General features: G+C 32.2%; 1 protein-coding gene across 3 annotated transcripts in view; it reads left to right on the forward strand.

The window, feature by feature from the left end:
- The window catches only part of LOC126759147 (protein sprint), a 282,986-nt gene that overhangs the window by 144,142 nt on the left and 114,686 nt on the right, over positions 1 to 24,158 (forward strand). For all 3 annotated transcript variants that reach the window (XM_050473803.1, XM_050473802.1, XM_050473801.1), the window contains exon 3: positions 9,153 to 9,648. In XM_050473803.1, coding sequence (XP_050329760.1) covers positions 9,153 to 9,648 — 496 coding nt within the window. The remainder of the gene's footprint in view (positions 1 to 9,152; positions 9,649 to 24,158) is intronic.

Raw genomic sequence — 24,158 nt, forward strand, 5'->3', positions numbered from 1 at the left:
GTGAGTGTTGCCACTTTGGCGGCCATAAGTTATTATCGCTTAAATCCATCACTCAGCTAGCAAAATTGTGGAAGCTCATTGCGCTAGCGGCGTAAGTGGCTTCGGTTGCCGAGTAAGAAAGCTGCGTGGCAAGTCGATAAGACGCATAGTATATGGAATTGAAAGCTGCTTACCCGGTCACTGCAACGCCTTGCTGCTGATAGACGACGAACGAAATGCTGCCATCCTTTTTGTTGTCTTTGTTGTCGTTGTATGTGCAAATTCATTAATCATGTCAGTTTAGCAATAAAAAATGTGCCACTGGAAATATTAAAATAGCGTAAAATTATGTATATATTTTTTATATACTCTTTCTCTTATCCATACGCCAATGACGGCGCGAAAAATGTGCCGCAAATTAACTTTTTGACAGCTGGCACAACAGCCTGCGGGTGTCAAACGGCAAACTGTGTGACAAGTTACACAATGCTGTCATAATGTAGCGAAAAGCGAAGAGGGCTGTCAACTGCGATTGAAATGAGAGCGGAAAAAGTAAAGATGAGATGAATAGTGATAGAGTGACTCAAGACTTGAGAATGAATAAGCAAAGCGCAATATCATTCGTAAAGAAAAAATAACTGTAATTAATACTAGAAACCTTTTAGCGTACTATATTTTGATCATATAAGTAAATGCCTTCTCATAATTTTTGACTATACTATACTATATGACTATAAGAAAATTTGACATACAGCTGTCAAGTGTCAAAGAAATTTGCTTTGCCACTTCATATATTTCCATATTTTTACGAACTTTATGACGTGAGAAATCCAAAATTACAGAACAAGATTTTCATAAGCAATATGAACCCGTTGTTACTTTTAAATCAACTTTAAAGTATTACTCTCCACTAAAATTTAAAAGTTTGTCTCTATGAGTTATTGAAGTAGTCCAATAAATGATCAAACTAGAGGTCTTTTCGCAATCTTGAGTGGTCATTAAGACTATCTAAACTAAGAGATCTTAGATTAGGTTATGTAGGTTATGTTAGTTGTCCGATCCCTAAACGGGGATCACACCTAGACTGTTACGTGCAGTACTTTGTGAAGTCAGACGAAAATCTCCAGTAGCTGGATATGAGCAAACCAAGTTGAAACCATCACAAATCTGATTATTTGTATATCCGCTATTTCACCTAGATGTTTAAAAGTATGAGGTCCAAAGTAGTCCGTGAGGTATGAAGTCCAAAGTTCTGCAACGAAACATTCAAGGTGGAAGTGTTGAGATGATTCTACATATATCATATTCTTCCAATCAGCTGCTGCAGCTGGCATATAGTAATATGTTCAATCTCACCGCATGAATTCCGATCCATTCAGTGTCTAGTTAGAGCTCCTTGAACCTCTGAAAGATGATACAGAACTTAGTTATGCGACTTTATGAACTGCCAAGTGATAATTAAAGCTCTTTGTTGTTCTTTAGCTAATAGTGCTTATTTCGTTTGCCATGATCGTCATCAAAAGGGGGATCTCTCATCCGAGGCTGTTTTTTCTTTTCATTGGGGGTGTTTTTTTACGTGGCGGGTCCCAAACCCAGCGCACAACCCTATGTAGGGGATGTTTCGCCTTCTCACTTTAGCCCGCCTTCGAACGGATGTTCTTAGGCTGCCCAGAGGAACCTTGGTCAAAGACCGGAAGTTGTGAGCTGCTTGAGCCATGTGTAAAAGAATCGTTTCTGGCCACTCCCAAGTGTATGGCGATCAGAGAACTTTCCTCACTTGCGTGAACTTCTACACATGACTCCATCCTCCCTTTAGCTAATAGTAGTAAAGCTTAATAGTTCTAAGGCGTGAGCACTCTGATACCGAAGAAAATAATTCCACATTTGATACAAAGGGAAAAAGGTATCAATGGTTGAAGGAGTAGCATTCTTTTATTGGTTGAATTGGGGTTTTTCCTGAAGAATGCTGAACGTGTAAATGCGAGGAGGATAGATTTTATATACTTGGTAACATTAGAAGAACCAATACCAAAAGAATCCTTGGTTCTACATAAAAATATAAAGAGTTAGCCATTGTAAGCGAATGAATAACAGTTCCTTGTCAAATATAAATCCGGATCTATTAAAGTTACTTAGATTCGACCATCGGAGAAAACGAGACAAAAGTTCAATTCATCTGCTATGTAGACGAAAGCTTTATAATTATTGTTGTAGCACTACAAAAAACAGTCTGACAAGTTGGCCATGAAATATGTATGTTCGGTTACCTAGGTTACGTAAACTTGACTAGCTTGGCAACGGAGTCAAAAGCTCCGTTAAGCTGCAGTTAGTGTCTAATACTGTCTAAAAACAGCTATGTCAGTGTTGTTGTATAAAAAATGTATGTTCCGATAGCGTGGATCCGACCATCATGGAAACGGAGTCGAAAGATTTAATAAATTTTTAAAAAGCTTTTACCAGATAGCTTTCATAAAATCATAGTCAATCATAACTAAATGGTATCAACTCGAGCTTGCCTGTATTTATTTTGCAGTTTTGCTTCAAATTTTTTCTTCTCAGCTGCGCTCAAAATATAGGTAAAACAACGGTAACGATAAGGGAGAGCAGTTACAACCTCAGCAATTGGTGAGCTGCTTGAAGGCAGAAAACTAAAGCAAATATAACAATTAAATACATAATTACAATTTAATAAATAAATAATGTAGTTAGTACAAGGCATATGAAAAATGCCATTTACCTTTTGGCTCGGGGCTGTCACGCCTGCTGCTAATTATGCCCAGCGGCAGTGGCACTCATCGATTTTCACACAGCAACAAAGCTTTGCTTAGCTTAATTTTCCTGCTTTAAAACAACATTTCCGTAGCATAAACATGAGCAAGTCACCACCGACTACTGCGTTGCCGAGCGGCGCTTCGTTCTGGCCGCACTTCAGCTGGTACTCGTTTCAACCTCGACCAGACATCATTAATGTTAATTAACCAAATAAGCAACTTGTTGCCCTACTTAAGCGTGCGTACAGCAGCCACCAGTCAGTCAGTCAGCCAGCCGAGTGCGCATTATATAAAAGCCAACATTTCCACTTGCCTTCCCGAGCGAGCGTGAACAAAAAAGTTCAAGCCTTACAAGTTATACAATGACGCTGATGGACCGTGCCTGGAGTTTGTGGCGATGGAGAGCGGGCGGTAAGCCACCCTCATAACATGAAAGCGCTTTGTGGCTTTGTGCGAAGAGTGAAACCCTTGTGGCATGCACGACCTACCCCGACCCCTTTTCGTTACGAAGTACAACAGCAGCCTTTGTATTGTGCTATTTTTCACATTTTTCAACATTAATTAGACAAAAGCGGCGCATTTTTTTGTTCCACAGGCACAATGTTCAACATAAAGTTGTTTAGCATTAATTCATTTTTTTTTTCACTTTACATGCACAAAGTTGTCAAGCTAACCTATTTAAGTGCCCATGTCAACTCGGTTATTGAGCTAGACATAGAGTTGGCCAATTGGCGCTGTACAACAACCACTACTGTGGCGCGTTACTTGGGCACACTAATTAAATCGAGTTTTTAAATTGTTTAAGAGGAGAGGGAATGTTAGAGGCAGAAGAGGAAGGAGAGTGAGAGTGAGAGAGATAGAGAAAATATAAACATTTCACAAAAATTAATACTATGTTTGAATGTAAATTAAAATTATATTTTAAAGCTGAAACTCTGCAAAAAATAAGAATCTCGGAATAGAGACACCTCAACAATAATCTAGTTACAAAGAAGAAAAAATAATATTTATAGCACATAAATGTCTCATAGAGACGTGAAACATGCTAAAACACTAAATTCGAAACAGAGTAATAGAACAGTTAAAAGTTCAAAAGCTCGTTCGATCATACTTTTCTTTGAAATTGTTCTTTTAGACGTCATACAAGTTCCGAATTATTTTTAACATTAAATTCGAACCAGAATATAAATCAGTTAAAAGCACAAAAGCTCGTTCAATAAACTTTATTTCAAATTTTTCTTTTCGACGTCATAAAACTTTGTTATAATTTTTCACATTAACTTCGAAGCAATTCGTAAATGCAAAAAGTTAAAAGCTCAAAGGCACGTTCGCTCACACATTTTTTTTAAATTCTTCTCGACTAGGAATGAGATTTCAGCTTGAAACCGAGGCCGCATAGACTTATTGTTCAAACAATTAGTCCCACACAGAGTAAACTAGATATTTGTAGAAGTTCTCCTTTCTCTATATAGACATTTAAAGCCCTTCTAAGCTTTAATACTTTATTACGACGAACTTGTTAAAATCTGTTTACTGAATTCAACTTGATCTTAAAAACTCTAAGTCTTTGAGATTTTAAATTTTCACCAAATAATCTGCTTACTACTCCCTTTCGCCTTCTTTTAGATTATTTTGTTCACAAAAAAAGCCCTGACAGTTCCAATTGAATTGATCAAGAAACCATGCTTGCTGTAATTACTATAAAAAGTCTAAACTTTTAGCTCAACTAGCAAATACGGAAAAGCATTGATTTTGAGCGTCTTTAAGTCACTCTCCTAGTATTCTATAAAACGAATTTTATGACACTTGTATTCAAACTTCCATTGTAGTGAAATTGTATATTATAAATATTTTCTCCATTCATCAAATTTAACAAAACATACCTAGAGAAATGATGAAATGGTAAATCAAAAGATTCTTTGAAAAAGCTCGAAGCTTAAAGCTCAATTACAAAATATAAATTAAATGAAAAATAAAATATATATAGTACTAACCATAAAGTATACAGATTTTCTGAACTTTCATTTCAAATTAGAAATAAAAAAATAAAAATTGGAAAAATAAAAGATCGTTGCAAAAAGCTCGAACCTTAAAGTTGAATTAGGAAGTAGGAATGAAATGGTAAACCAAAAGATTCTTATAAAATGCTCGAAGCTTAAAGCTCAATTACAAAATATAAATTAAATGAAAAAATAAAAGGATCATTACAAATAGCTCGAACAAAAGTTTAGTTAGGAAGTAGGAATGAAATGGTAAACCAAGAGTTTCTTATAAAAAGCTGGAAGCTTAAAGCTCATTTACGAATTAGAAATAAAAAATAAAAATTGGAAAAATAAAAGATCGTTGCAAAAAGCTCAAACCGTAAAGTTGAATTAAGAAGTAGGAATATTAAAGGTTAATTATGGAGAATTATTTGCCAACTTCTTTCATTCAGTCTATATATATATCTACTAATAACATAATTTAGTATGCATTTAGTTAAGCACTAGTTTAGGATAAAAATAACATAGCCCATTGCTTTGATTATTAAGCTTTTTCCAATTCCCCAGCATAAAAATTAAGCTATTAAAACTGTATTGAATGAGTTAACTAAAAGCTCATGTTGAAACCAAATTATTTGAAAGGTATTTTATGTAACTTTCTCAGGTAGTTAGTTAACCTGCGAAACTTATTTTGAACTTTAGAAACATAAACTGCAATACATTATTCGGATGGTCAATATTTTATCGAGCAGATTTTAACGACAAAGCGGGACACAAATTAAGCTCGCATAACAAACGGCTAAAGTTGGTCGGAAATCGTAAAAAAATGTATACCAAAGCTTAGACGATACATTCTTATGTAGTTAGGAATTCTCGAACTGAACTTCACAAAAATTGTTTGTTAGCTAAAAAGTAGAGAAATCGGAAGATACGCGTATATCAACGTAAAGCCAATTTTTTTTTTATAATTTTTCTTAAACATTATACATAGCAACGCTTGGAGCTTTTTAAAAGCACGCATTTTCACTCAATTCTCTACAAAAATTATATTTGCGCAATATGTTGTAATTTAAATTTTTATTAATGCGATTTTGCAATTATAATGTATATATGTAGTGAATACCCATAATTTTTTATTGCTTTTATCACCACTAGAAATACTATGTAAATACGTAAATAAGTTTCATGAAAGCTTTAACAGCTTTTTCTTTTTTGTTGCTTCAAAACAAACCATTTAAAATTCCACACATAATCTCTATAAAATATTTTCATTATTTGTAAATCTTTTAGAAATCTATATACATACTATACATACTATAAAGCATAGCAATATAATGTAAAGCACTGAAAGCACGCACTTTTGCCCACAAAGCTTCCATTAAAACGAGTCATGTGTAAGATTTTTATGCCAACAAATTGCAAAATTCAATTTGCCTCGTCGTGCATTGTTGTTGATTATTGTGTTAGAAAATATTAATCCCTTCTGCTGGCATTTATATTTATGCTTGCATGTCCATGGCCTGTGCGCTGCCCCTAATATCACATGAGTTGTTGTCTGTAGAAATTGCTCAAAAGGTGCTCGAACACATTGTTAGGCGCTCAAGTGTAAAAACTTTTGTAAACTAGAGGAATTACGATGCTTGAGGAATTTATTTTGATGTTTTCATATTTTTATTCAATAAATAAATTTGTATAAATTGTTGTAGGAAAGCAAGCACATCAAGGCTACAAAATATTTCTGCGTCTTATAATAGAAACTTTTGTTTGAAGTTTGACAAAGCAGACCGTTTTAATTGAGTATACTATTTCTTTAAATATGATGGATCAATACAGAATTAAACAAAATACACTTGCCAGACATTTCAAAAAATATATGGCGTTATGAAAAAGTGAACAAAATTATTGGAATAGTCAAAAGATATATGTATATATTTATAAATAAAATTAAGCTCTAAAAACTTGCTTACAATTATCTTACTATCTTAAATTGCTGATATAATACATTTGCAGTACGTCTACTGCTACCTTAGTAGCAGCCACTTATAACTACTACAGTGGACCGGTAGCCTAAGGCTAAGATTTATGGAAGGCTCCTTACAGAAAATTCCGCTTCCAACCTTTCCTAGATCTAAACCTATTAGTAAAAAAATCTCCCCTGCGACCAGCGGTATGTTAGCAAAGGAAAAAGGCTCCAAAAGTAGTCTCGGCAAGGCAATGATCCAAGTTGTAGCAGGAGAGAATTTCGGCGTATTCTGGTTCGAACCTCTTCATATGCGCCTTCCCTTAGCCTTAAGGCTCACTTCGAAGCTGGAGGCAGCATTCTCCACGGGCGCTATGTATAAAATCACATATTGTTCGCAGTACACCAGAGTTGCTTATGAGAGCTGCTCTTTGACAAGTTCAAGCTTCTTAGCAAGTGTAGCATTTTCGAGCGCCTTACACCAGACGAATACCCCATACAACATTATTGGCTTGACTACGGTTTCGTAGAGCCAAAACATCACTTTTGGAGAGAGTCCACACTTTTTCCCTAAACAGCAAAGTAGAGCAGAGTATTTTTATTGGATGCACAGTGCAATATTATTCTACAAGTTTGATGATTTGATAAGCCGCCAAATTAAATGGAAGTTTGCAACTTTCTTCAGAAAACTGCAATACGGTTGGAAATCTATACATATATTTTTTAATAATATTTCGATTTGTTAATAAAAATCTAATGAAATTGGATGTTTACATCATTTAGAAATATCTTTTTAAATTTTTAAAGCTGTAAGATATTATTTTATTTTAGAAGAAGATGCTGGTCGACGTTACCGCTCCTAAGTGACTTCCAGTTGCTTTTGACCCAGAGTAGAACGCAAAAGATAGTTCAGCATACTTGCTCTTAGGAAAGTTAATTTTGTTATTACATTATCCAAAAGGCATTCACCAGCTAAGGTTAAAAGTTGGGAAAGTTGTATGAAGGAAAATGGGGTGGAAGCATACAGGTACATTCGCTTTCATTGTCCAGCCTTGAAACAACTCGGCAGTCTTAACCTCGGCGAACCAGTAGACATAGCCGAAACTTAAAAATGTCTGAGGGGCTTAAAGATCTTTGTCGATTTGTAAGGATCTTGTGATATAATAGGTTGTCAAAAAAGTCTTGCGGTATTTGCGCTAGTTGGCGCTGAAAGCGCGTAGTTCTAGTTTTATTCGTCGCATCGGGTCACCTATACCTGCTATACCTTTTTGGAAAGTTCATTTCACGCGCTAACACGTGTTTGATTGATTGTCGTTTCTTTTAAGTCATTCGTGAGTTATAGCGTCGCAAACATGGAGCAAAATAAAGAGAAAATACGGCATATTTTACAGTACTACTACGATAAAGGCAAAAATGCATCTCAAGCCGCCAATAAAATTTGTGCAGTTTATGCACCCGATACAGTTTCCATTTCCACCGCACAACGATGGTTTCAACGTTTACGTTCTGGTGTAGAGGTGGTCGAAGATGCGCCACGCTCCGGAAGGCCTGTCATCGAAAATTGCGATAAAATCGCTGAATTCGTCGAAAGAGACCGGCATAGTAGCAGCCGTAGCATCGGTCAAAAGCTGGGCATGAGTCATCAAAAATTCATTTCAATTTCAATAAAAAAAAAAATTCAATAAAAATACCGCAAGACTTTTTTGACAACACATTATTATGTAGGAGTTTTAGGTCCCTGTTGGGAACCTATTTTATCGTTGATTATTGTATTCTTTAATACTGAAATGATAAACCTACAAACTTTGTAAATATATATACATACACCACATGTACGAGTTGTATGTTTGTTTCGCCACTTTCAAAGGTATGGTGACTTACTAGACGAGCAACTTGCATGCCAGAAAATTGATTATTCAAACTATGCAATCATAGAGATGGAGTGTATTAAATGCCCCGATTAAATTAGACAAATCGCAGCTGAAACAAAATTAAGCGAGTGGCGTTTAATGAACTGTAGACATGCAAAAGTCAAGCGAAAGCAGATAGCACCGGAAGAAGACGAGAAGTGCCATAGTAAAGCTTTAAGCTGCAGAGGGTAAAGCCAATGGCTTCACTTGTTGAATATTTGGAGTAATTATGTAATTGAAGGCGATGTGCTCAGGAATTAGTTTTGGTAAATTAAATGAAAATTCCATTTCGGCATCTCATATAATCGGAAGTGGTAAATTAAGGAGTATATTTGATTTTTTTTTTGGCTATGCGCTTTATGAGTATCAATTAATCTATATGCATGTATAACTTCATACCAAAAAGTAATAAAAAACCAAGTTCAAAACACCTTCATAAGCTCTTTAAAACCTGAAAATCGTTTTAGCATCGCCTTCCGGCCACAAAAATTTACTAACTTTACTCTGTAACGCCTTACTAATCAACCAATCTGCTTCGTCTCATTTGCAGGACCTCCGACTCCAGCACACAGTTGACCACATCGGCCGTGCCGCCAGCAACAACACTGAATCAATTAAAGTCCACAACGGCTACAGCGGCCGCAGCAGCAACAGGCAATGCGGCACACAACAATAATAATAATAGCAACAACAACAACTGCAATAGCAATAACACAGCCGGTAATCGACGTCTGCCATTCTGTGGTTTAGATTCCATTAAAGGAAGTGACAGTAATGGCATGGGCGATGGTGTTGTTGGTGGTGCCACCAATTTATGCTTCGATTTGCATGGTAGCAACAGCGGCGGCATTAACACCAGCAATCGGCACACTGGCGCTGGACTCGGCGGCACACACGATGGCGTTCAACATCATGATAACATATCAGAGCAATTTCACTCGCTGGATGCGGCAGATAGCAGCTGCTGTGGCGATGAACAGTTCGAGGATGATATGCAGGCCTTGTTGCCGAAATGCAAGCGTTACTCGGGAGATGAACTCAGTCAGGTAAGTCTGAGAGATTTTATTTGGTTTGGTGCAAACGGTGGTATATAAATAATATATTTGTAATATAGACGTTCGAGAAAGAGAAAGAGCAAGAAAAGAGTTGAATTCAGTATAAGATAGTTTGTGTATAACTCAGTGAGAAGTATAGCCACTCACTATTCAATTTTAACATGTTTAATGATTTATACCAGTTTTTTGTTCTATTCGATGCTCTTCAAAACTAGTCGCATCGATGATTGCTTGTATGTTGGTACTATCTAATAAGAGTGTACTCGTATATTGATTCTAGCTGCTTTCATTGCTTTAAATGCAGCACCGTGACTAAATGCTTATGATGAAAGTGTTTTCACACATAATATATATAATTTAATCGAGTTCTATTCGGCACTTTTATGCGAGATAAGTGCAAGTGCCGCTCTCTTGTTGAAAAACTTATGAGCGCGGGCACATAATTATTGGATGCTAACAAAATTATTTGGATAAGTTTAAAGCACGAGGGTTTGCATAACACTCAGTAAAGTGCTTGTCTTTACTTTTTATGCCAGTTTGAGTGAGTTATACCAGTTTTCTTGGATAACACTCAGTAAAGTGCTTGTCTTTACTTTTTATGCCAGTTTGAGTGAGTTATACCAGTTACTACGTTTAAGTATCGCTACACTAAAGACAACATCAAAATTTTTTCAGTTTCTTCTTTAAAGTTTCGCCACTCTAGGTTTTTGTGTCGTTGATTTTTTTATCCCTAAGTTTTTGTTCCAGTTTTAAAGTTGTTTTATACCAGTTGGTTTGATTTGTTTTAAGCGTAATTTTTAGTTTCAGTTATTTATACCAGTTGCTAATTTTTTGCCTAAGTTTTAGCGGTTTATACCAGTTGGGGTTTCAATTTATTATTCTTTGAAGTTTTTGTATATCTCATTAAAGTGATCGTTATTTAGTCTCCAATTTTATGCCAGTTTTAGTGGCTTATGATTTTTAGTGTTTTTAGACCGAATTTTCAGTACTTTATACCAGTTGATTTTTCAATTAATTATTCTTTGCAGTTAGGGTATATCTCAGTAAAGTGGTAGTTTTTAGTCTCCAATTTTAAAGACAGTTTCAGTGACTTATACTAGTTGTTTTTTTGATTCGCCAATTCTTGAAATTTGTGCATATCCCATAAGTGGGCTTGACATTTTATATATATTTGTTTATGCCAGTTTCAGTTATTTATACCAGTTGTTGGTTCTTTTCGCCTAAGTTTTAGTAATTTATACCAGTTGAAAAAACGATTTGCTATAATGCGCTATACCTTTAAAATTGTGTTTAGCTTAGTATTAGTGCTTGTAATTTACACGGTATGTCCTTCTGCCTGTTTTGGTGAGTTATACCAGTTATTTTTTCATTTTACATTTCTACAAAGTTTGTCTTAGCATGTATCTTATATGCGTTCAGTATTGATTTTAGCTACATTTCATTGTTTTAAATGCAAATACGCTGAGCTCCAAGATCTATTTATGCAACAAAATGTCTCTGCAATCCGTTTATTTGGCTGTGTCCTTTGGCGGTCCTTTGAGCAATGCAAATTTCAAGGTAAATGCGCTTTTCTGCACTTAAACAGCTTACTTACTTTGCTTAAATAAAAGCTATTTACTGCAATGCATACAATTTTCAATTTCTTGTTTGCGCATTTCATTGTCGTAATGGCAGATTTGCTTCCTTTTTTCGCCCATCGTGCGCTTACAAGCGTCTATACCCGAAAGCACTACATTTATTTCCACATTTCGTCTGCTTATTTGCATAGAATTTAAATAAGCTGCTAGCGTACGCGGCGCTGCCACTACACCAGCAGAGCCAATGTGTTATCCTGCAAGGACACGCGCGCTTTGCCGTTGTCCACTCAGCTGACAACACGCTTGGGACTCACTTTCGCTTTGATTTGTGCTTTGAATACGATTGCCAGTGGAGATTTTACTTCTTTTTCCTGGCGCAGAGCTATGCTTCGTTGATTTGTTTGTACTTTACAAGAAAATGGCAAAAAGGATTTCCCGCTTAGATATGTATAGTTGCTCGGCAGGTTTATTAATAATTCATTATTTTTGTTTGCATTGATTTGCCGACGTTTTTTCTTTAATTTTCTGGGGTTGGAAGCACTTGAGTAAATCGATTTTCTATTTTCTAGCAATGATTTTCATCTTCTCCGCTTTTTATTGCATTACCCAAAGGGATATGAATTCACGCATACATATAGTCATAAATACATAAACACATATGTACATAGGCGTATATATTAATATCCTTTCTACTCTCTTATCTGTTTTGTGTGTATTTCAATTCCGCATCGAACGCAGCTGCTACCTTGAAAATTGTCAGCGTATCATTCTCATATTTATTTGAGTAAACAAATTTATGGTTTTCATTTCAAAGCGCCCCCTTTGATTACACGAAATGAACTTCCAGCTTACCCTATAGTATTTAGCTGTCTATTTGCCATAGCTTTTGGGTAATTGCGCAATGCAAATATATTAAAGACGAGCAAATAATACACACGCATACACATGTAAATGCAGGCATACATACAAACATTTACTAGTTGTATTTTTAAATAAACACAGCAAATGATACTGCCAATGAGTCTGTGTAAATACAAAATCTGAAAGTTGTCTTTGTTTTCTTTATTGTGAGAGCAATAAATCGTCTGCAGTGGCTGCTGATGTAAATGCGGGAGCTTCAAATTTAAATACATAACTATATTTAAATTCAATGAAAATCAAGAAATAACTTTAATTTCAGTTTCTCCGAAGATTGCTTTTGATCCTTCAGTTTGTATGGCAACTATGTGCTATAGTGATTCGGTCTGAACAATATCTTCGGAGATTGTACCGTTATCTTAGGGGGCAATTCTTGCGAAATTTGATAGAGATATCTTCTTAAAAAAAACAAATTCCATACAAAAAATTAATTTTGATCGTTCCGTTTGTATGACAGCTATATGTTAAAGTGATCCGATCTGAACACTTTTTTCGAAGATTGTACCGATGCCTTAAGCAATAAACCTTGCCAAATTTCAGGAAGATATCTCGTCAAATAAAAATGTTTTCCTTACAGGAGCAGGATTTTGATCTACCAGTTTGTATGACAGCTATATGCTATAGTGATCCGATCTGAACTATATCTTCCAATATTGTACCAATGGCTTAAGCAGTAAACCGTGCCAAATTTCGGGAAGATATCTCGTGAAGTAAAAAAAAATTTCCAGATGCAGATCAGTTTGTATGACAGCAATATGCTATTGTTGTCAGATCCAAATAATTCCTTGCGTAGATACTTAAAAAATTAATTTAATTTCTTAATAGTATAGAGATTTTATTTTACTTTTTAAAAATTATTGGCAACACTGTTATAAACTTTGTTTTATATAAAATATCGCCAAATACTTTTCGAAATATTTTTTTAAAAGCCTGACCGACCTTGTTTAACATCTGATTTTTTATTGCGATTGGTGGTAACTCTATTTTATAATATGTGTGCCGATATTAAACAGTTTGAGGGAGAAAAGACTTCAATTTAAATAAAGTAATTTTATATTAAAAGAAAATATTTTTATACAAATTATTTTTTTATTTTTTTGTAAGTAGCAACACAAATTTACAATATTACTGTTAGGCTGTGCCATATAAAATTTATGAAAAAATTTTCACAAAGTGGCAACTCCTTATTTTTTTTAATTCGTCTATATATTTCTAACTAAATGAAATTATATAATTATTATATATTTAAAGTTTACACATTTCATTTTTCATTATACTTTTCTTTTAATTTTTTTGAGTCTGGCAACCACTGTGCCAGAAATTGAGCTATCTAAGACTCTGATATGTTGCTGAAATACATAACGTTAGCTCTTATTCCGGCTACACACATTTCTATTACTGCAAATCACAGATTCCGTTACGTTACTCCCAGAAATTGAGATATTTACCCTCAAGCAAGCTGAAAGAACTCAAAGCTTCAACAAGAAAGCAGCCAAATCCACTACTAACATCTGCAAAGTGACTAACACTAAGCTGCAATACACAGCTCCGCTTCTTTTCAATTTCTCTAAATGCAAATAAATAAGCACCAATAACAACAACTTCAGCAGCCAGCAAAGGCAAAGTCATAACAGCGCTGATTATCATAAAAGCCGTCGAAGCTACTATACACAGGCGTGCAGCTCAGGCAGCTCATGTGTACCTTGTGAGCTTTGAAGATTTATAGCATGCTCTTAGGCGCTTGGCAATTTAAATAGTACCGTTAAAGTAAGTTTAGTGCAAAGGTGTTTTGAAAATCGTTTTGTAGGTTAAATGCGTGCATTAAGTGCCATAAATCCCGCGTTGCTTAGGGGAACTTAATGGTTTCGAATTTAAAGTAAAGTTTATTCTCGAAATGGCGGCTAATATGCACAGAGGAGAGGTTAGAGTTAGACGTACTCGTAGAGGAGTGTTTATATCATGAGTAATATTTTAAATATGTAATAGAAAGAAATGTACATATTCGAGGAAAAAAGCAGCGAAGGATTAGCTATGATGAATTATGTTGTAAAAGTAGTATCAAATCACCCACAGCTCAACTTTGCTTTATGCTTTTTTCTTTGAGAATTTTAATTCTGATACTATTCTGCTCATTTAATTGAGCTCTCAAAGTTTGAAGGAATCAAAGAACCTTCTTAAATGCATCAGATATCTTTTTCACCACACTTGAACGTTAACTGTCAATTTATTTAATGTTTAATGTAAATAAACGTAAGTTTTTTATTTTTTAATATGAAATTCAACTTTAAAAATATGAATTTTTGTCATTGAAAGCCTTTATGAACTCACCATATACATATGTATTTTGTTCACCACACTTTAACATTATCTGTGCATTTATTCCAACAACTAAATTCATAAATGCAACTTTTCTCTTAAAAGTAACGTATTTAATACAGAAAAATAAAAATTGTATCATAAAAAATTTTAAAAAGTGCGCCTAACTTTTTCACCACACTTCGGTACTATTTGTCAATTTCTTGGACATGTTATTTCGTAAATGAATAATATGCATATACATAATGCGAAGGAGAAAGCAACAAATAATGAGCTATGGTGAATATTGTTGAAAAAGGCCTAGTGAATCACTCACAATTCAACTCTAAACCTGGCTTTTGCAACTTGATTGCTAATATGTATTATTTCTTTCTTTAATCAAGCTTTCCAACTTTTAGTTTTTATTATAAAAAACCTTTATAAATTTACCAAATATTTTTTCTCACCACACTTGAAAGTTAGCTGGTAGCTTTCAACAACTTTTTCCTAATAGTATATATTACATATATATTTTGAGCTTTTATCACAAAAATACTTTATAAATTCACTTAGTGACTTTTTCACCACACTTGAGTACTATCTGTCAAATAACTTGACAATTATAGGACATAAATGCAATATTTTATTACAAAGATAAACTTTAACTCTCAAATTGCTTTAATTTTTATAATTAAAAAACTTCATAAACCATTCTTTTTCCCCACACTTAGCTTACATGTGCCAATCTATTTAACCCATCAAATTTATAAGCGCCATTTTTCGTAAGATATTTTAATTTAAATCTCAAATTCTAGTTTTTTATCATTGAAAAACGTTCTTTAAATCAATAGATATCCTATTTCACCAAACTTATCCACTATGTGTCAATTTTTTTGACTATTAACTTTGTGTGCAATTTGTTTTTTAATAAAAATAATGAATTCACCTATTAAATTAAATTTTTTTCATTAAAAATGTTTAATAATTTATTTACCACACTTACCCGTTATAACTCTATTTATTTGGAATATTAAATTTTCACATCATGAGAAGAATAAAGCCAACAAAAACAATTTAAATTAAACAACGAATTAATGAATAGAAAAAATGCGAGCGAAATGTTTTTTCTCCTCACTGCTATGGTGAAATTAATTTTGCATGCAAAAACGCATGAGAGCGCAAAAAACGCCCATAAATTTATGTTGTCATCAACAATTTGAGTGACAACAGTTCGTCAAGTCTTTGAGTGGGAGTACACATGCCATTGACATGGCGGTGGCCAACAAAACCAACAAAAAAAATAATAAAAAACTGCAACGAGTAAAATGCCTAAAGCGTTGAAAATGAAAAACAAAAAAAGAAAACGAAAATGCAATTGTTTTTCATCGTCAGCAGTATGCAAAAATATGCAACAGTAAAACTGCAAATGCTTAGCTAACAACAAAAAAGTTAACGAAGGTATAGAAAAGTTAACAAAAAACACATACAAAACATAAAAGGAAAAACTCGCAATTAAAGCTGTGTTGCCTTGCCTGCATGGTAGTTGGTTAGTGTTGTGACAATGCGGATGTCAGCGCCTACTACACTCTGAGAGTGCCATCATAGTATGGGAAATATTAATATGCCCACATATACGACCATCTCTATATACATAAGTATGTGTGTGTGTGTGTGTTTGTAGCACTAAACCGTCAGCAAATTCTGCTTAAAAAGCAGCGCCGAGTGAAATTTATGCGACAAGCATATACGAGTATACAGCGTGTGCTCTACTATATGTATAAAGCAAATGCAGTTTACTCTAACTCAGCACTAGCTTTTAGTAATAGATGCACATACATAGTATATGTGTACATATGTGTATATGACTGCATCGGACTCAGTGACAATAAATAAAAGCGTCGCTTGCATGAAGAAAGTCAAAAAACAGACACCGTTACTTGCGAAATGTGGTTGCTTTTCCGTGCTGTTGATTTCTGCGGAATGCTGGAATGATGCTAGCATACTTTCAGGCGCACATTGCACTTTATGTGACTGGTAAATGTTATAAAGCGAAAATTAAATAGTTAAAGCGACAGGAATAAATAAATATGTTTAATGGGAAAAAATTAAATTAAATTATATAATAATAAAATTATAAAAAATTATGATAAAATATAATTAAATATATTGAAATGAAAATAAAGTCTATGAAAATTAATATAAATTAAATAGAATTCAATAAAAATAAAAATATTTTAAAACAAAGCAAAATTCAATTAAAAAAATAAAAATAAATAAAATAAAAAAAAAATAAATTAAATTAAATAAAGTAAAATGAAATAAAAATAAAGCAAAATAATATAAAATTTTATGAAATATATATCAAAACAATTTATATAAAGCCAAACAAAAAAATCCATAAAATGAAACCAAATAATTGAATAAAATAAAATAATAAAAAATTATAAAAAATTATTAGATAATATAATTAAATATATTGAAATCAAAATAAAGTCTATGAAAATTAATATAAATTAAATAGAATTGAATAAAAATAAAATATAATAAAATTAAATAAATAAAAATATTTTAAAACAAAGCAGAATTTAATTAAAAAATAAAATTAAATTAAATAAAAAAATAAATTAAATTAAATAAAGTAAAAATAAAGCAAAATAATATAAAATTTAATGAAAATATATATCAAAACAATTTAAATAAAGTCAAACAAAAAAATCAAAAAAAATAAACAAAATAATAAAATAAAATAAAATAATAAAAAGATATACAAAAATTTAATTAAATATTTTGAAATGTTATGATTATAAATAAAATAAACTAAATCAAATATTATTAAAATTTAATAAATTTGAAATTTTTTTTTAAAATTAAAATAAATTAAATTATAAAATTTTTATTTAATTTAATAACAAGAGTAAGGTCAAATTATAAATTAAAGGCATAAAATGTTAAACACAAAAAATTATAATAACTTTAACCAAAGTGCCATAAACTAAAAAAAAATATTTCTGATACAACAAATTTTCAACGTCAAAATCAGTTGCTTATGAATTTATGAACTATTTTCATTAAAGTAATTAATTAATTAAAAAAGTATCAAGTAAAGTTTTCCAATTATTTTCGTTTATGATTGACAAAAATTAAGCTTTTCCATTGTTTTAAAATTTAAGTATTAGTTAAAGACGAAATAAATTTAATGAAAAAAATGATATTTGAAAAAAAATTATACTAATAAAAAATATTAGTAATATATAAAAACTCGTATATAAAAAATAATGTAATTCAATTAATTTCGGAAGAAAAATATTAAATATGTATATACATATGTACTTATGTAAAATGTCATAAAATAGAAGAAAGAAAGGAGGCAAATGTAATAAAAATTAGTTTATAGAAGCTCTAAAATAATAAAAGTTAAAAACTAAAAAACAAAAAATTAATTAATAATAATTAATTTATTAAATAAAATAAATATTATTTAAATTTAGTAATATTTTTAATTTTTAATTTTTTTTTTTTAATTTTTTAAATTGTTTATTAATTTTTCAATTAATTTTATATTTTTTATTTTTATTATAATATTTTATTTAAAATAAATTCGCATATTTTATACATTTATTTTTTTTTAATTGCTTATATAATATAAATAATATAATTAATTTAGTAATTAAACATTAGGTAAAAAAAAATTTAATTAAGAAATAATAAAAATTTACTTATAGTTCATTAGTAAAATTAAATTAAATTTATGAAGATTTAAATTATGTTAAAACTTATTTTTGAAAATTTTTATCTACCAGAAGTAGAATCCACACTAAATTCAAAACTTACGTCGAAAATCTGTTTCTCATTTACCCCACTTTCACTAACATGTTTTGAATGCATGTGTACACACCAATGTACGAGTATGTACTTACATACATGTATCATATCGCACACCGCAATTTGTCTTTACAAGAATATATCCCTTTCCGCTACCTTTATACGCATATTTTTCACTTTCTTTCGATACCTTTTTGCCCGCTTTCATGCGCTACTTCAACGCATTTGCTAAGCTTTCAATGAGGCAATTTTCGACATAAAGTGCATCCCCGGGGAGCATTGCCGCATGCTGCTACATGCCACACTGCGCACTATCGCGCGACAGCAACGCTGACTAGTGCCGCACATAAACGCAGCAAGGTGGCACACACATCAGTTTTTATATACATGCATAAGTGGCGCATAATGCAGAGCTTTCAAAAATATAAATACACATAACCTCACTTGTGTGTTTGCACACTCAAAGGCGACATGCTTTTCGCGGAGTGCAAAGATTTTTCATTTGATTTTCTTATTTCTTTCGATTTTTTTTCTTTTTTTTTTTGTTTGCTTTATAATTTATTTGCCACATTTGTGCGTGAATAGCTTTTACGCTTCCAAACCACTCGTCGTATTTCAATTGATTGTTGCTGCTGTTGCCAATTTTGCTACTCCTACTCTACAAATGGCAAGTGTGTTGCTGTAACGGTTATTGTTATTGTTGGTGTTATCGTTTTTTGTTATTACCAATTTCATATACACTGTGGACACATTTCAATTTACATTCTTTTACGAGCACCACATTCCATGGATGAAAAAATAAAAATATATAGCAGTCGTGTAGCAAAGTTCGAACGCAAACATTCTCATACACATAAGTATGTATGTACATACACATTTTTAATAAAAAATTCTACTATGAACTTATATGAAATCAAAATCTTCAACGTTTAGCACCCTTCGAACGAAATATCACCAAATTACCCCAAACCTCTTTACTAAAATGATATCTACTTACATAAGTATATGTTTTATTCTACCAAAAAATGATTGCTGAAATGCCGTTAGATCTATGCTTAGGATCAATTAACACACATGACATATGATAGTCAAGCAGCGTAGGATTAAAATAGTTTTCGAAATGTTCATATGTAATTCAATATTTAATTTCACTCGCAGCTTTTACTTTATCACTTTACTTTAAAACTTTCACTTAACTTTAAGCTTTTACTTGACCAAAAGTTTCAATTTGTTATAGATTTAACTTATTAAAAGCTTTCATTTAATTAAAGCCTTTAACTTAACTAAAAGTTTTAATTAACTAAAAGCTTTCAATTTATTAAAGCTTCCATTTCACTTCAAGTTTTCTTTTTCTAAAAGCATTCTAAATATTTAATTTCACTCTAAGCTTTTAGTCTACTAAATCTTTCACTTCGCTAAAAGCTTTCACTTGTTTAAAAGCTTTAAATTTATTATAGATTTAACTTACCTAAAAGCTTTCACTTTATTAAAGCTTAATCAAAAGCTTTAACTTAACTAAAAGTTTTATAAAGGAAAAGCTTCAATTTCTTTAGATTTGCAACCTTTCTTTTTATAAAAGCATTCTCACTTCACCCCAAGCTTTTACTTTATTAATACTTTCACTTTACTAAAAACTTAACTTACCTAAAAGTTTCATTTTATTAAAACTTTCATTTAATTAAAAAAAAAAACACCCAAAAGCTGAATTTTAACTTAACTAAAAGCTTTCAAGTTATAAAATGGAATTCACCTAAAGTTTTCTTTTTATAACATGAGTTTCCACCTCCTGAGCTGAACTTTGAAAGCTTTTGGCAAATATATATCGATATCGAATAAATTAGCAAGTTAACCCGATTATTTATTAAATATAGCTCTTGCCATAGCATACAACTAGCAAGAGCTTACACTAAGCTTTCAGTACTGTTCAGTTAACCACTGGTTCTTTCACTGTTTTCCTCAAGTTTCTAAATGAAAAGCTATAAATGATCAACAGTGCTTCATATAATCGTATAAAAAGATCGTTTAATTATCTCGAAGAAAGTTGTTCTTAGTGAAAGGCTCGTCTCATTCCAGTACTGGGACAACGGCATTAATATTGTATAATTAAGCCGTCTTGCAACCTTTTTCTTGAAGTCTATTTAGGGTGTTATTCTTCTACTTATTCGTGATTAAGAAACTCTGTTTATGACATTAGTCAGTAAATCTCTTCACGGTTTGAAGGTGTAACGAATGTAATGTACTCGTACTATACGAACCGATATGAATTCTGAATAAAAAAGAGCTCTAATATAAATTATTCCGAGAGAAATTGATATATACTTATACGTATTTTAAATATCTTGTTAAATGTCAATTTAAACTTTATTATCCTTCAAGTTGAGCTTTAGGGTTTCCAAAAAGCAAGGTTATTCAAGGAAAACATCTAGTTTTGACATGAACTGCGTAAAATTCTTCAATTTAATGGAACCGAAATTAAATTTATTCCTCGTGAAATCGAAGTATGTACCATAAATATATCGCAGATATATTTTCAAGAACTAAAAACATTTTGAATTTAACTTCTATGATGGTTCAAGTTGAGGTGATGTTCCAGAAATGTCGAGCTATCCGAGTCGAAAATTCATGAGTTGGCGTAAATAAAATTAGAAAAATGTATTTCTATTCATTTCAGTATTGATTATTTCGCCCCGATAAAGCTGAATTCTTTTCTAAAAGAGTACCATAAAAAGTTCTCTTTGGACATGCTTTATCGTGCGAATTCCGATCCCACAATCATTGAGAGCTTTAAAACTGTCGATAAAAAATGGAATGGAATCCGTTTTCAGTCGATCAAAGAGATAAAACAAAATTCGCGGAAGGAGCTGGATGCCATCTCAAAAAGTGCTTATGAAAAGTGTTTCGAGGATTTAAAAAATCGTTGAATAAGTGTATTACATCTCGTTCAAATTACTTTGAACTTTGGGAATTTGTATGGCAATATTTTTGTTTTTGCAGATGCAAACCTTAATCAAACTTTATGGCAATATTTAAAAGCGAAAAATGCTATCTACTATACTACTAATTCTACTACATCTAGGTTTAAAAACTGAATTAAAACTAGATGTATTCAACTTTAACTAAAGTCTTTTTAAATTGAAAGCTCTATGCTTTACCTTTTTACAAGCTCAGCACTCGTTGGAAAGAAAATTCTATCAATGTCGACAAATTAATTGGTCCCCAAAAGATTCCAAAGCAATTTATCAACGGAAAATTTGAAATTCGAGCGGAAATTAGTCAGTTATCTCATCAATGTCAACTAAAACGTAGACAAAGACATGACGAGAGTGATTACAACATAACCTCAAAATGTTGATCACACAAAAGTAGGAGAATGTAACCCTTCCTAATGACTTCTACCGAAAATTAATTCGTGCGTTCACGAACAGCATCATTAATATTGGCGGCGACATGTGGTAATTTCCTAAAACAAGGCATCACGTTTCGTAGCTAAAACATTTATCAAAATCAACGCACACAATTGGACAATGCAGAGAATGACCACACAGAGCAAGGTAGGAAAGCATATATGTACATAGCTTTCTTGGGTATAGAGGAGACTACTAGAATGAAGTCTTTGTATGTTTGTATCCTCAAATGAATTGCAACTCACTTATCCAGCTCAGTAGTTGCCAGCACTAGATGCCTCCGCAACCTCTTGGTAGCTACTTCCGCCGCTCCAACTACTCACTCTCACTCGTAAAATGACTAATTTGCGCCCAGCTGGTAGGATACCGAATTTGACAAATCAATTTAGAACGTAATTTGATATGCAAATAGCGAAATTCAGTTGCAAAGTGTATTGTTGCAATATGAGTAAGTCGAGCATAAAAGGCGTTCATACGAAAGGCCCACAACAGCACGCCGTACAGGCAGGATGAGAGACGGCAGGCAGTTAATGGAAATGTTGTACAGATGTATTGTGTATGTAACGGTATGAGCGAAACATAATGAATTCACTCATTTACGCTTCAGTGACTAAATACAAATACACTTAGCTGTACACACATTTCTAAGAGCATATGCGAGAGCAGCCCAGGCAATCAAGAATAATAAGCGCCAGCACGAATGAGGATAATAATGAGTATGATGCACGTAACGTATCTATACTCATACATATAAGTATGTATGTGTGTACAATATGTTGATATGATATCTTGGAACTAATCTGTCCAAATTGAGCTATTAGTGCAATAGATCCCGTTTTTTGGGTTTCTGACTATAAAAAAATTGTGTGAAATAGTTTTAAGGCATTTTCGAATATTAGTTCTCATTTACTGATGCACAAATTTTAGTTATAAATATTCGGGATCCCGAAATTGTTATAATTATTGTAAAATTTTAAAAATATACCTAGCAGTTTGTCAAATTTCACATCCCGAAATTTTTATAATTATTTTAAGGTTTTGAAAGCATTAACTTTAAGTTTTTGCAATTTTATCGAATTTTTATTTAAAAATTTTAATTTAATTTTTCGGGAACCCGAAATTTGTATTCTGTTGCTTAGAAAATGTTGTAGAACAGTTTTTATACATTATATTATTAATTACTGTTTAGTAATGAACAAATTCTGAATACAAATTTTCGGGATCCCGAAAATTTTATAATTATTTAAAAAAATTTTATGCATTAACTTTTCATTTTATCAAATTTTGATATTACTATTAAGCAATTTAATTTAATTTTTTTTTTTTTTCGGGATCCCGAAATTTTTATATTTTTTTTTAAATTTTGCAAGCATTAACATTTTATTTTATTAACTTTTCATGCAATAAGAAATTTTAAATTTAATATTTCGAGATCTCGACAATTTTTAACAAATAAATTTCTTCTCTTCCTGCATCTTAATTTTTATGAATATATTTTTTACATAGGTGTATTAGAAAATATCTCGTGTAATTTCAACTTTATATTACTCCCTCACCGCCTTACCAACACCGGCATTCAATCAGCCTCACACACTGGAAACCTAATTTCAAAATGTTGCAAGCAATTTTGTCTGAATTAAGATGAAATGTTGACACCACTAAACCACACCTCCAATATTTACCTTCAGCATTAGTATACTATAAGCTTGCACTTATGTGGCAACTTCACTTTCATGCTATGACATTTTTAGATGGCATCTTATCACAAAGTAATCACAGTATTCATTACTCCTTATAGTGTAGGGTGAGTTTCGATGAAGTGCCACTAACAACAACAGATAAAATTTAGTTCGAAGCTTGCTCTTTACTATGCATAAGTGTGTTGCGTGATCCTTGTAAAAATTCGGTCCCAAAGGAAAGAATCATTAGTATGTGTACATATTTTGCTTTGATGATAAAAAAGAGCGTCTTAAGAGCGAAACCCACATATGGTTTACTATCTTGGCTTATCTCTTTAGTTGGATAGCATTGCTAGCAGATGAAAGCTGCAACTTTTTAAAGTTCTCCGTCGGTTTATTTAAAACATGTAGATTTTTTTATTGTTTTAGAAAGCCTTTCTAAGGGATGAAAGTGCCATTTTATTTATACAAAGGATAGATTTTTGACATCTTTCTAAACACTTTTCTGAAAAATTAAAGCTAATACTTTTAAAAAAGCTGGTAAAATTATTTTGTATCGGCTAATGTTTGGAGATCTTCTAGAAAGTTTGGCTAAAAGATAATAATTTCGAAAAAGCTTAGTCAATTCATACACAGTGTAGAGTTTTGAAAAAAAAAAAAAACTTTGAAGAGAGCTTCGCCGATTTATTCGCATATCTTCTTTAAGAACTGAAAGCTTATGATTTAAAAAATGCCTCACAAAGCTATGTTGAAAGATAAAAACTTGTGCTTTCAGTAAAGGTTAGTCAATTCATTCATACACAGTG

The sequence above is a fragment of the Bactrocera neohumeralis genome, chromosome 5 (assembly GCF_024586455.1).
Source record: "Bactrocera neohumeralis isolate Rockhampton chromosome 5, APGP_CSIRO_Bneo_wtdbg2-racon-allhic-juicebox.fasta_v2, whole genome shotgun sequence".
Classification (NCBI taxonomy): Eukaryota; Metazoa; Arthropoda; class Insecta; order Diptera; family Tephritidae; genus Bactrocera; species Bactrocera neohumeralis.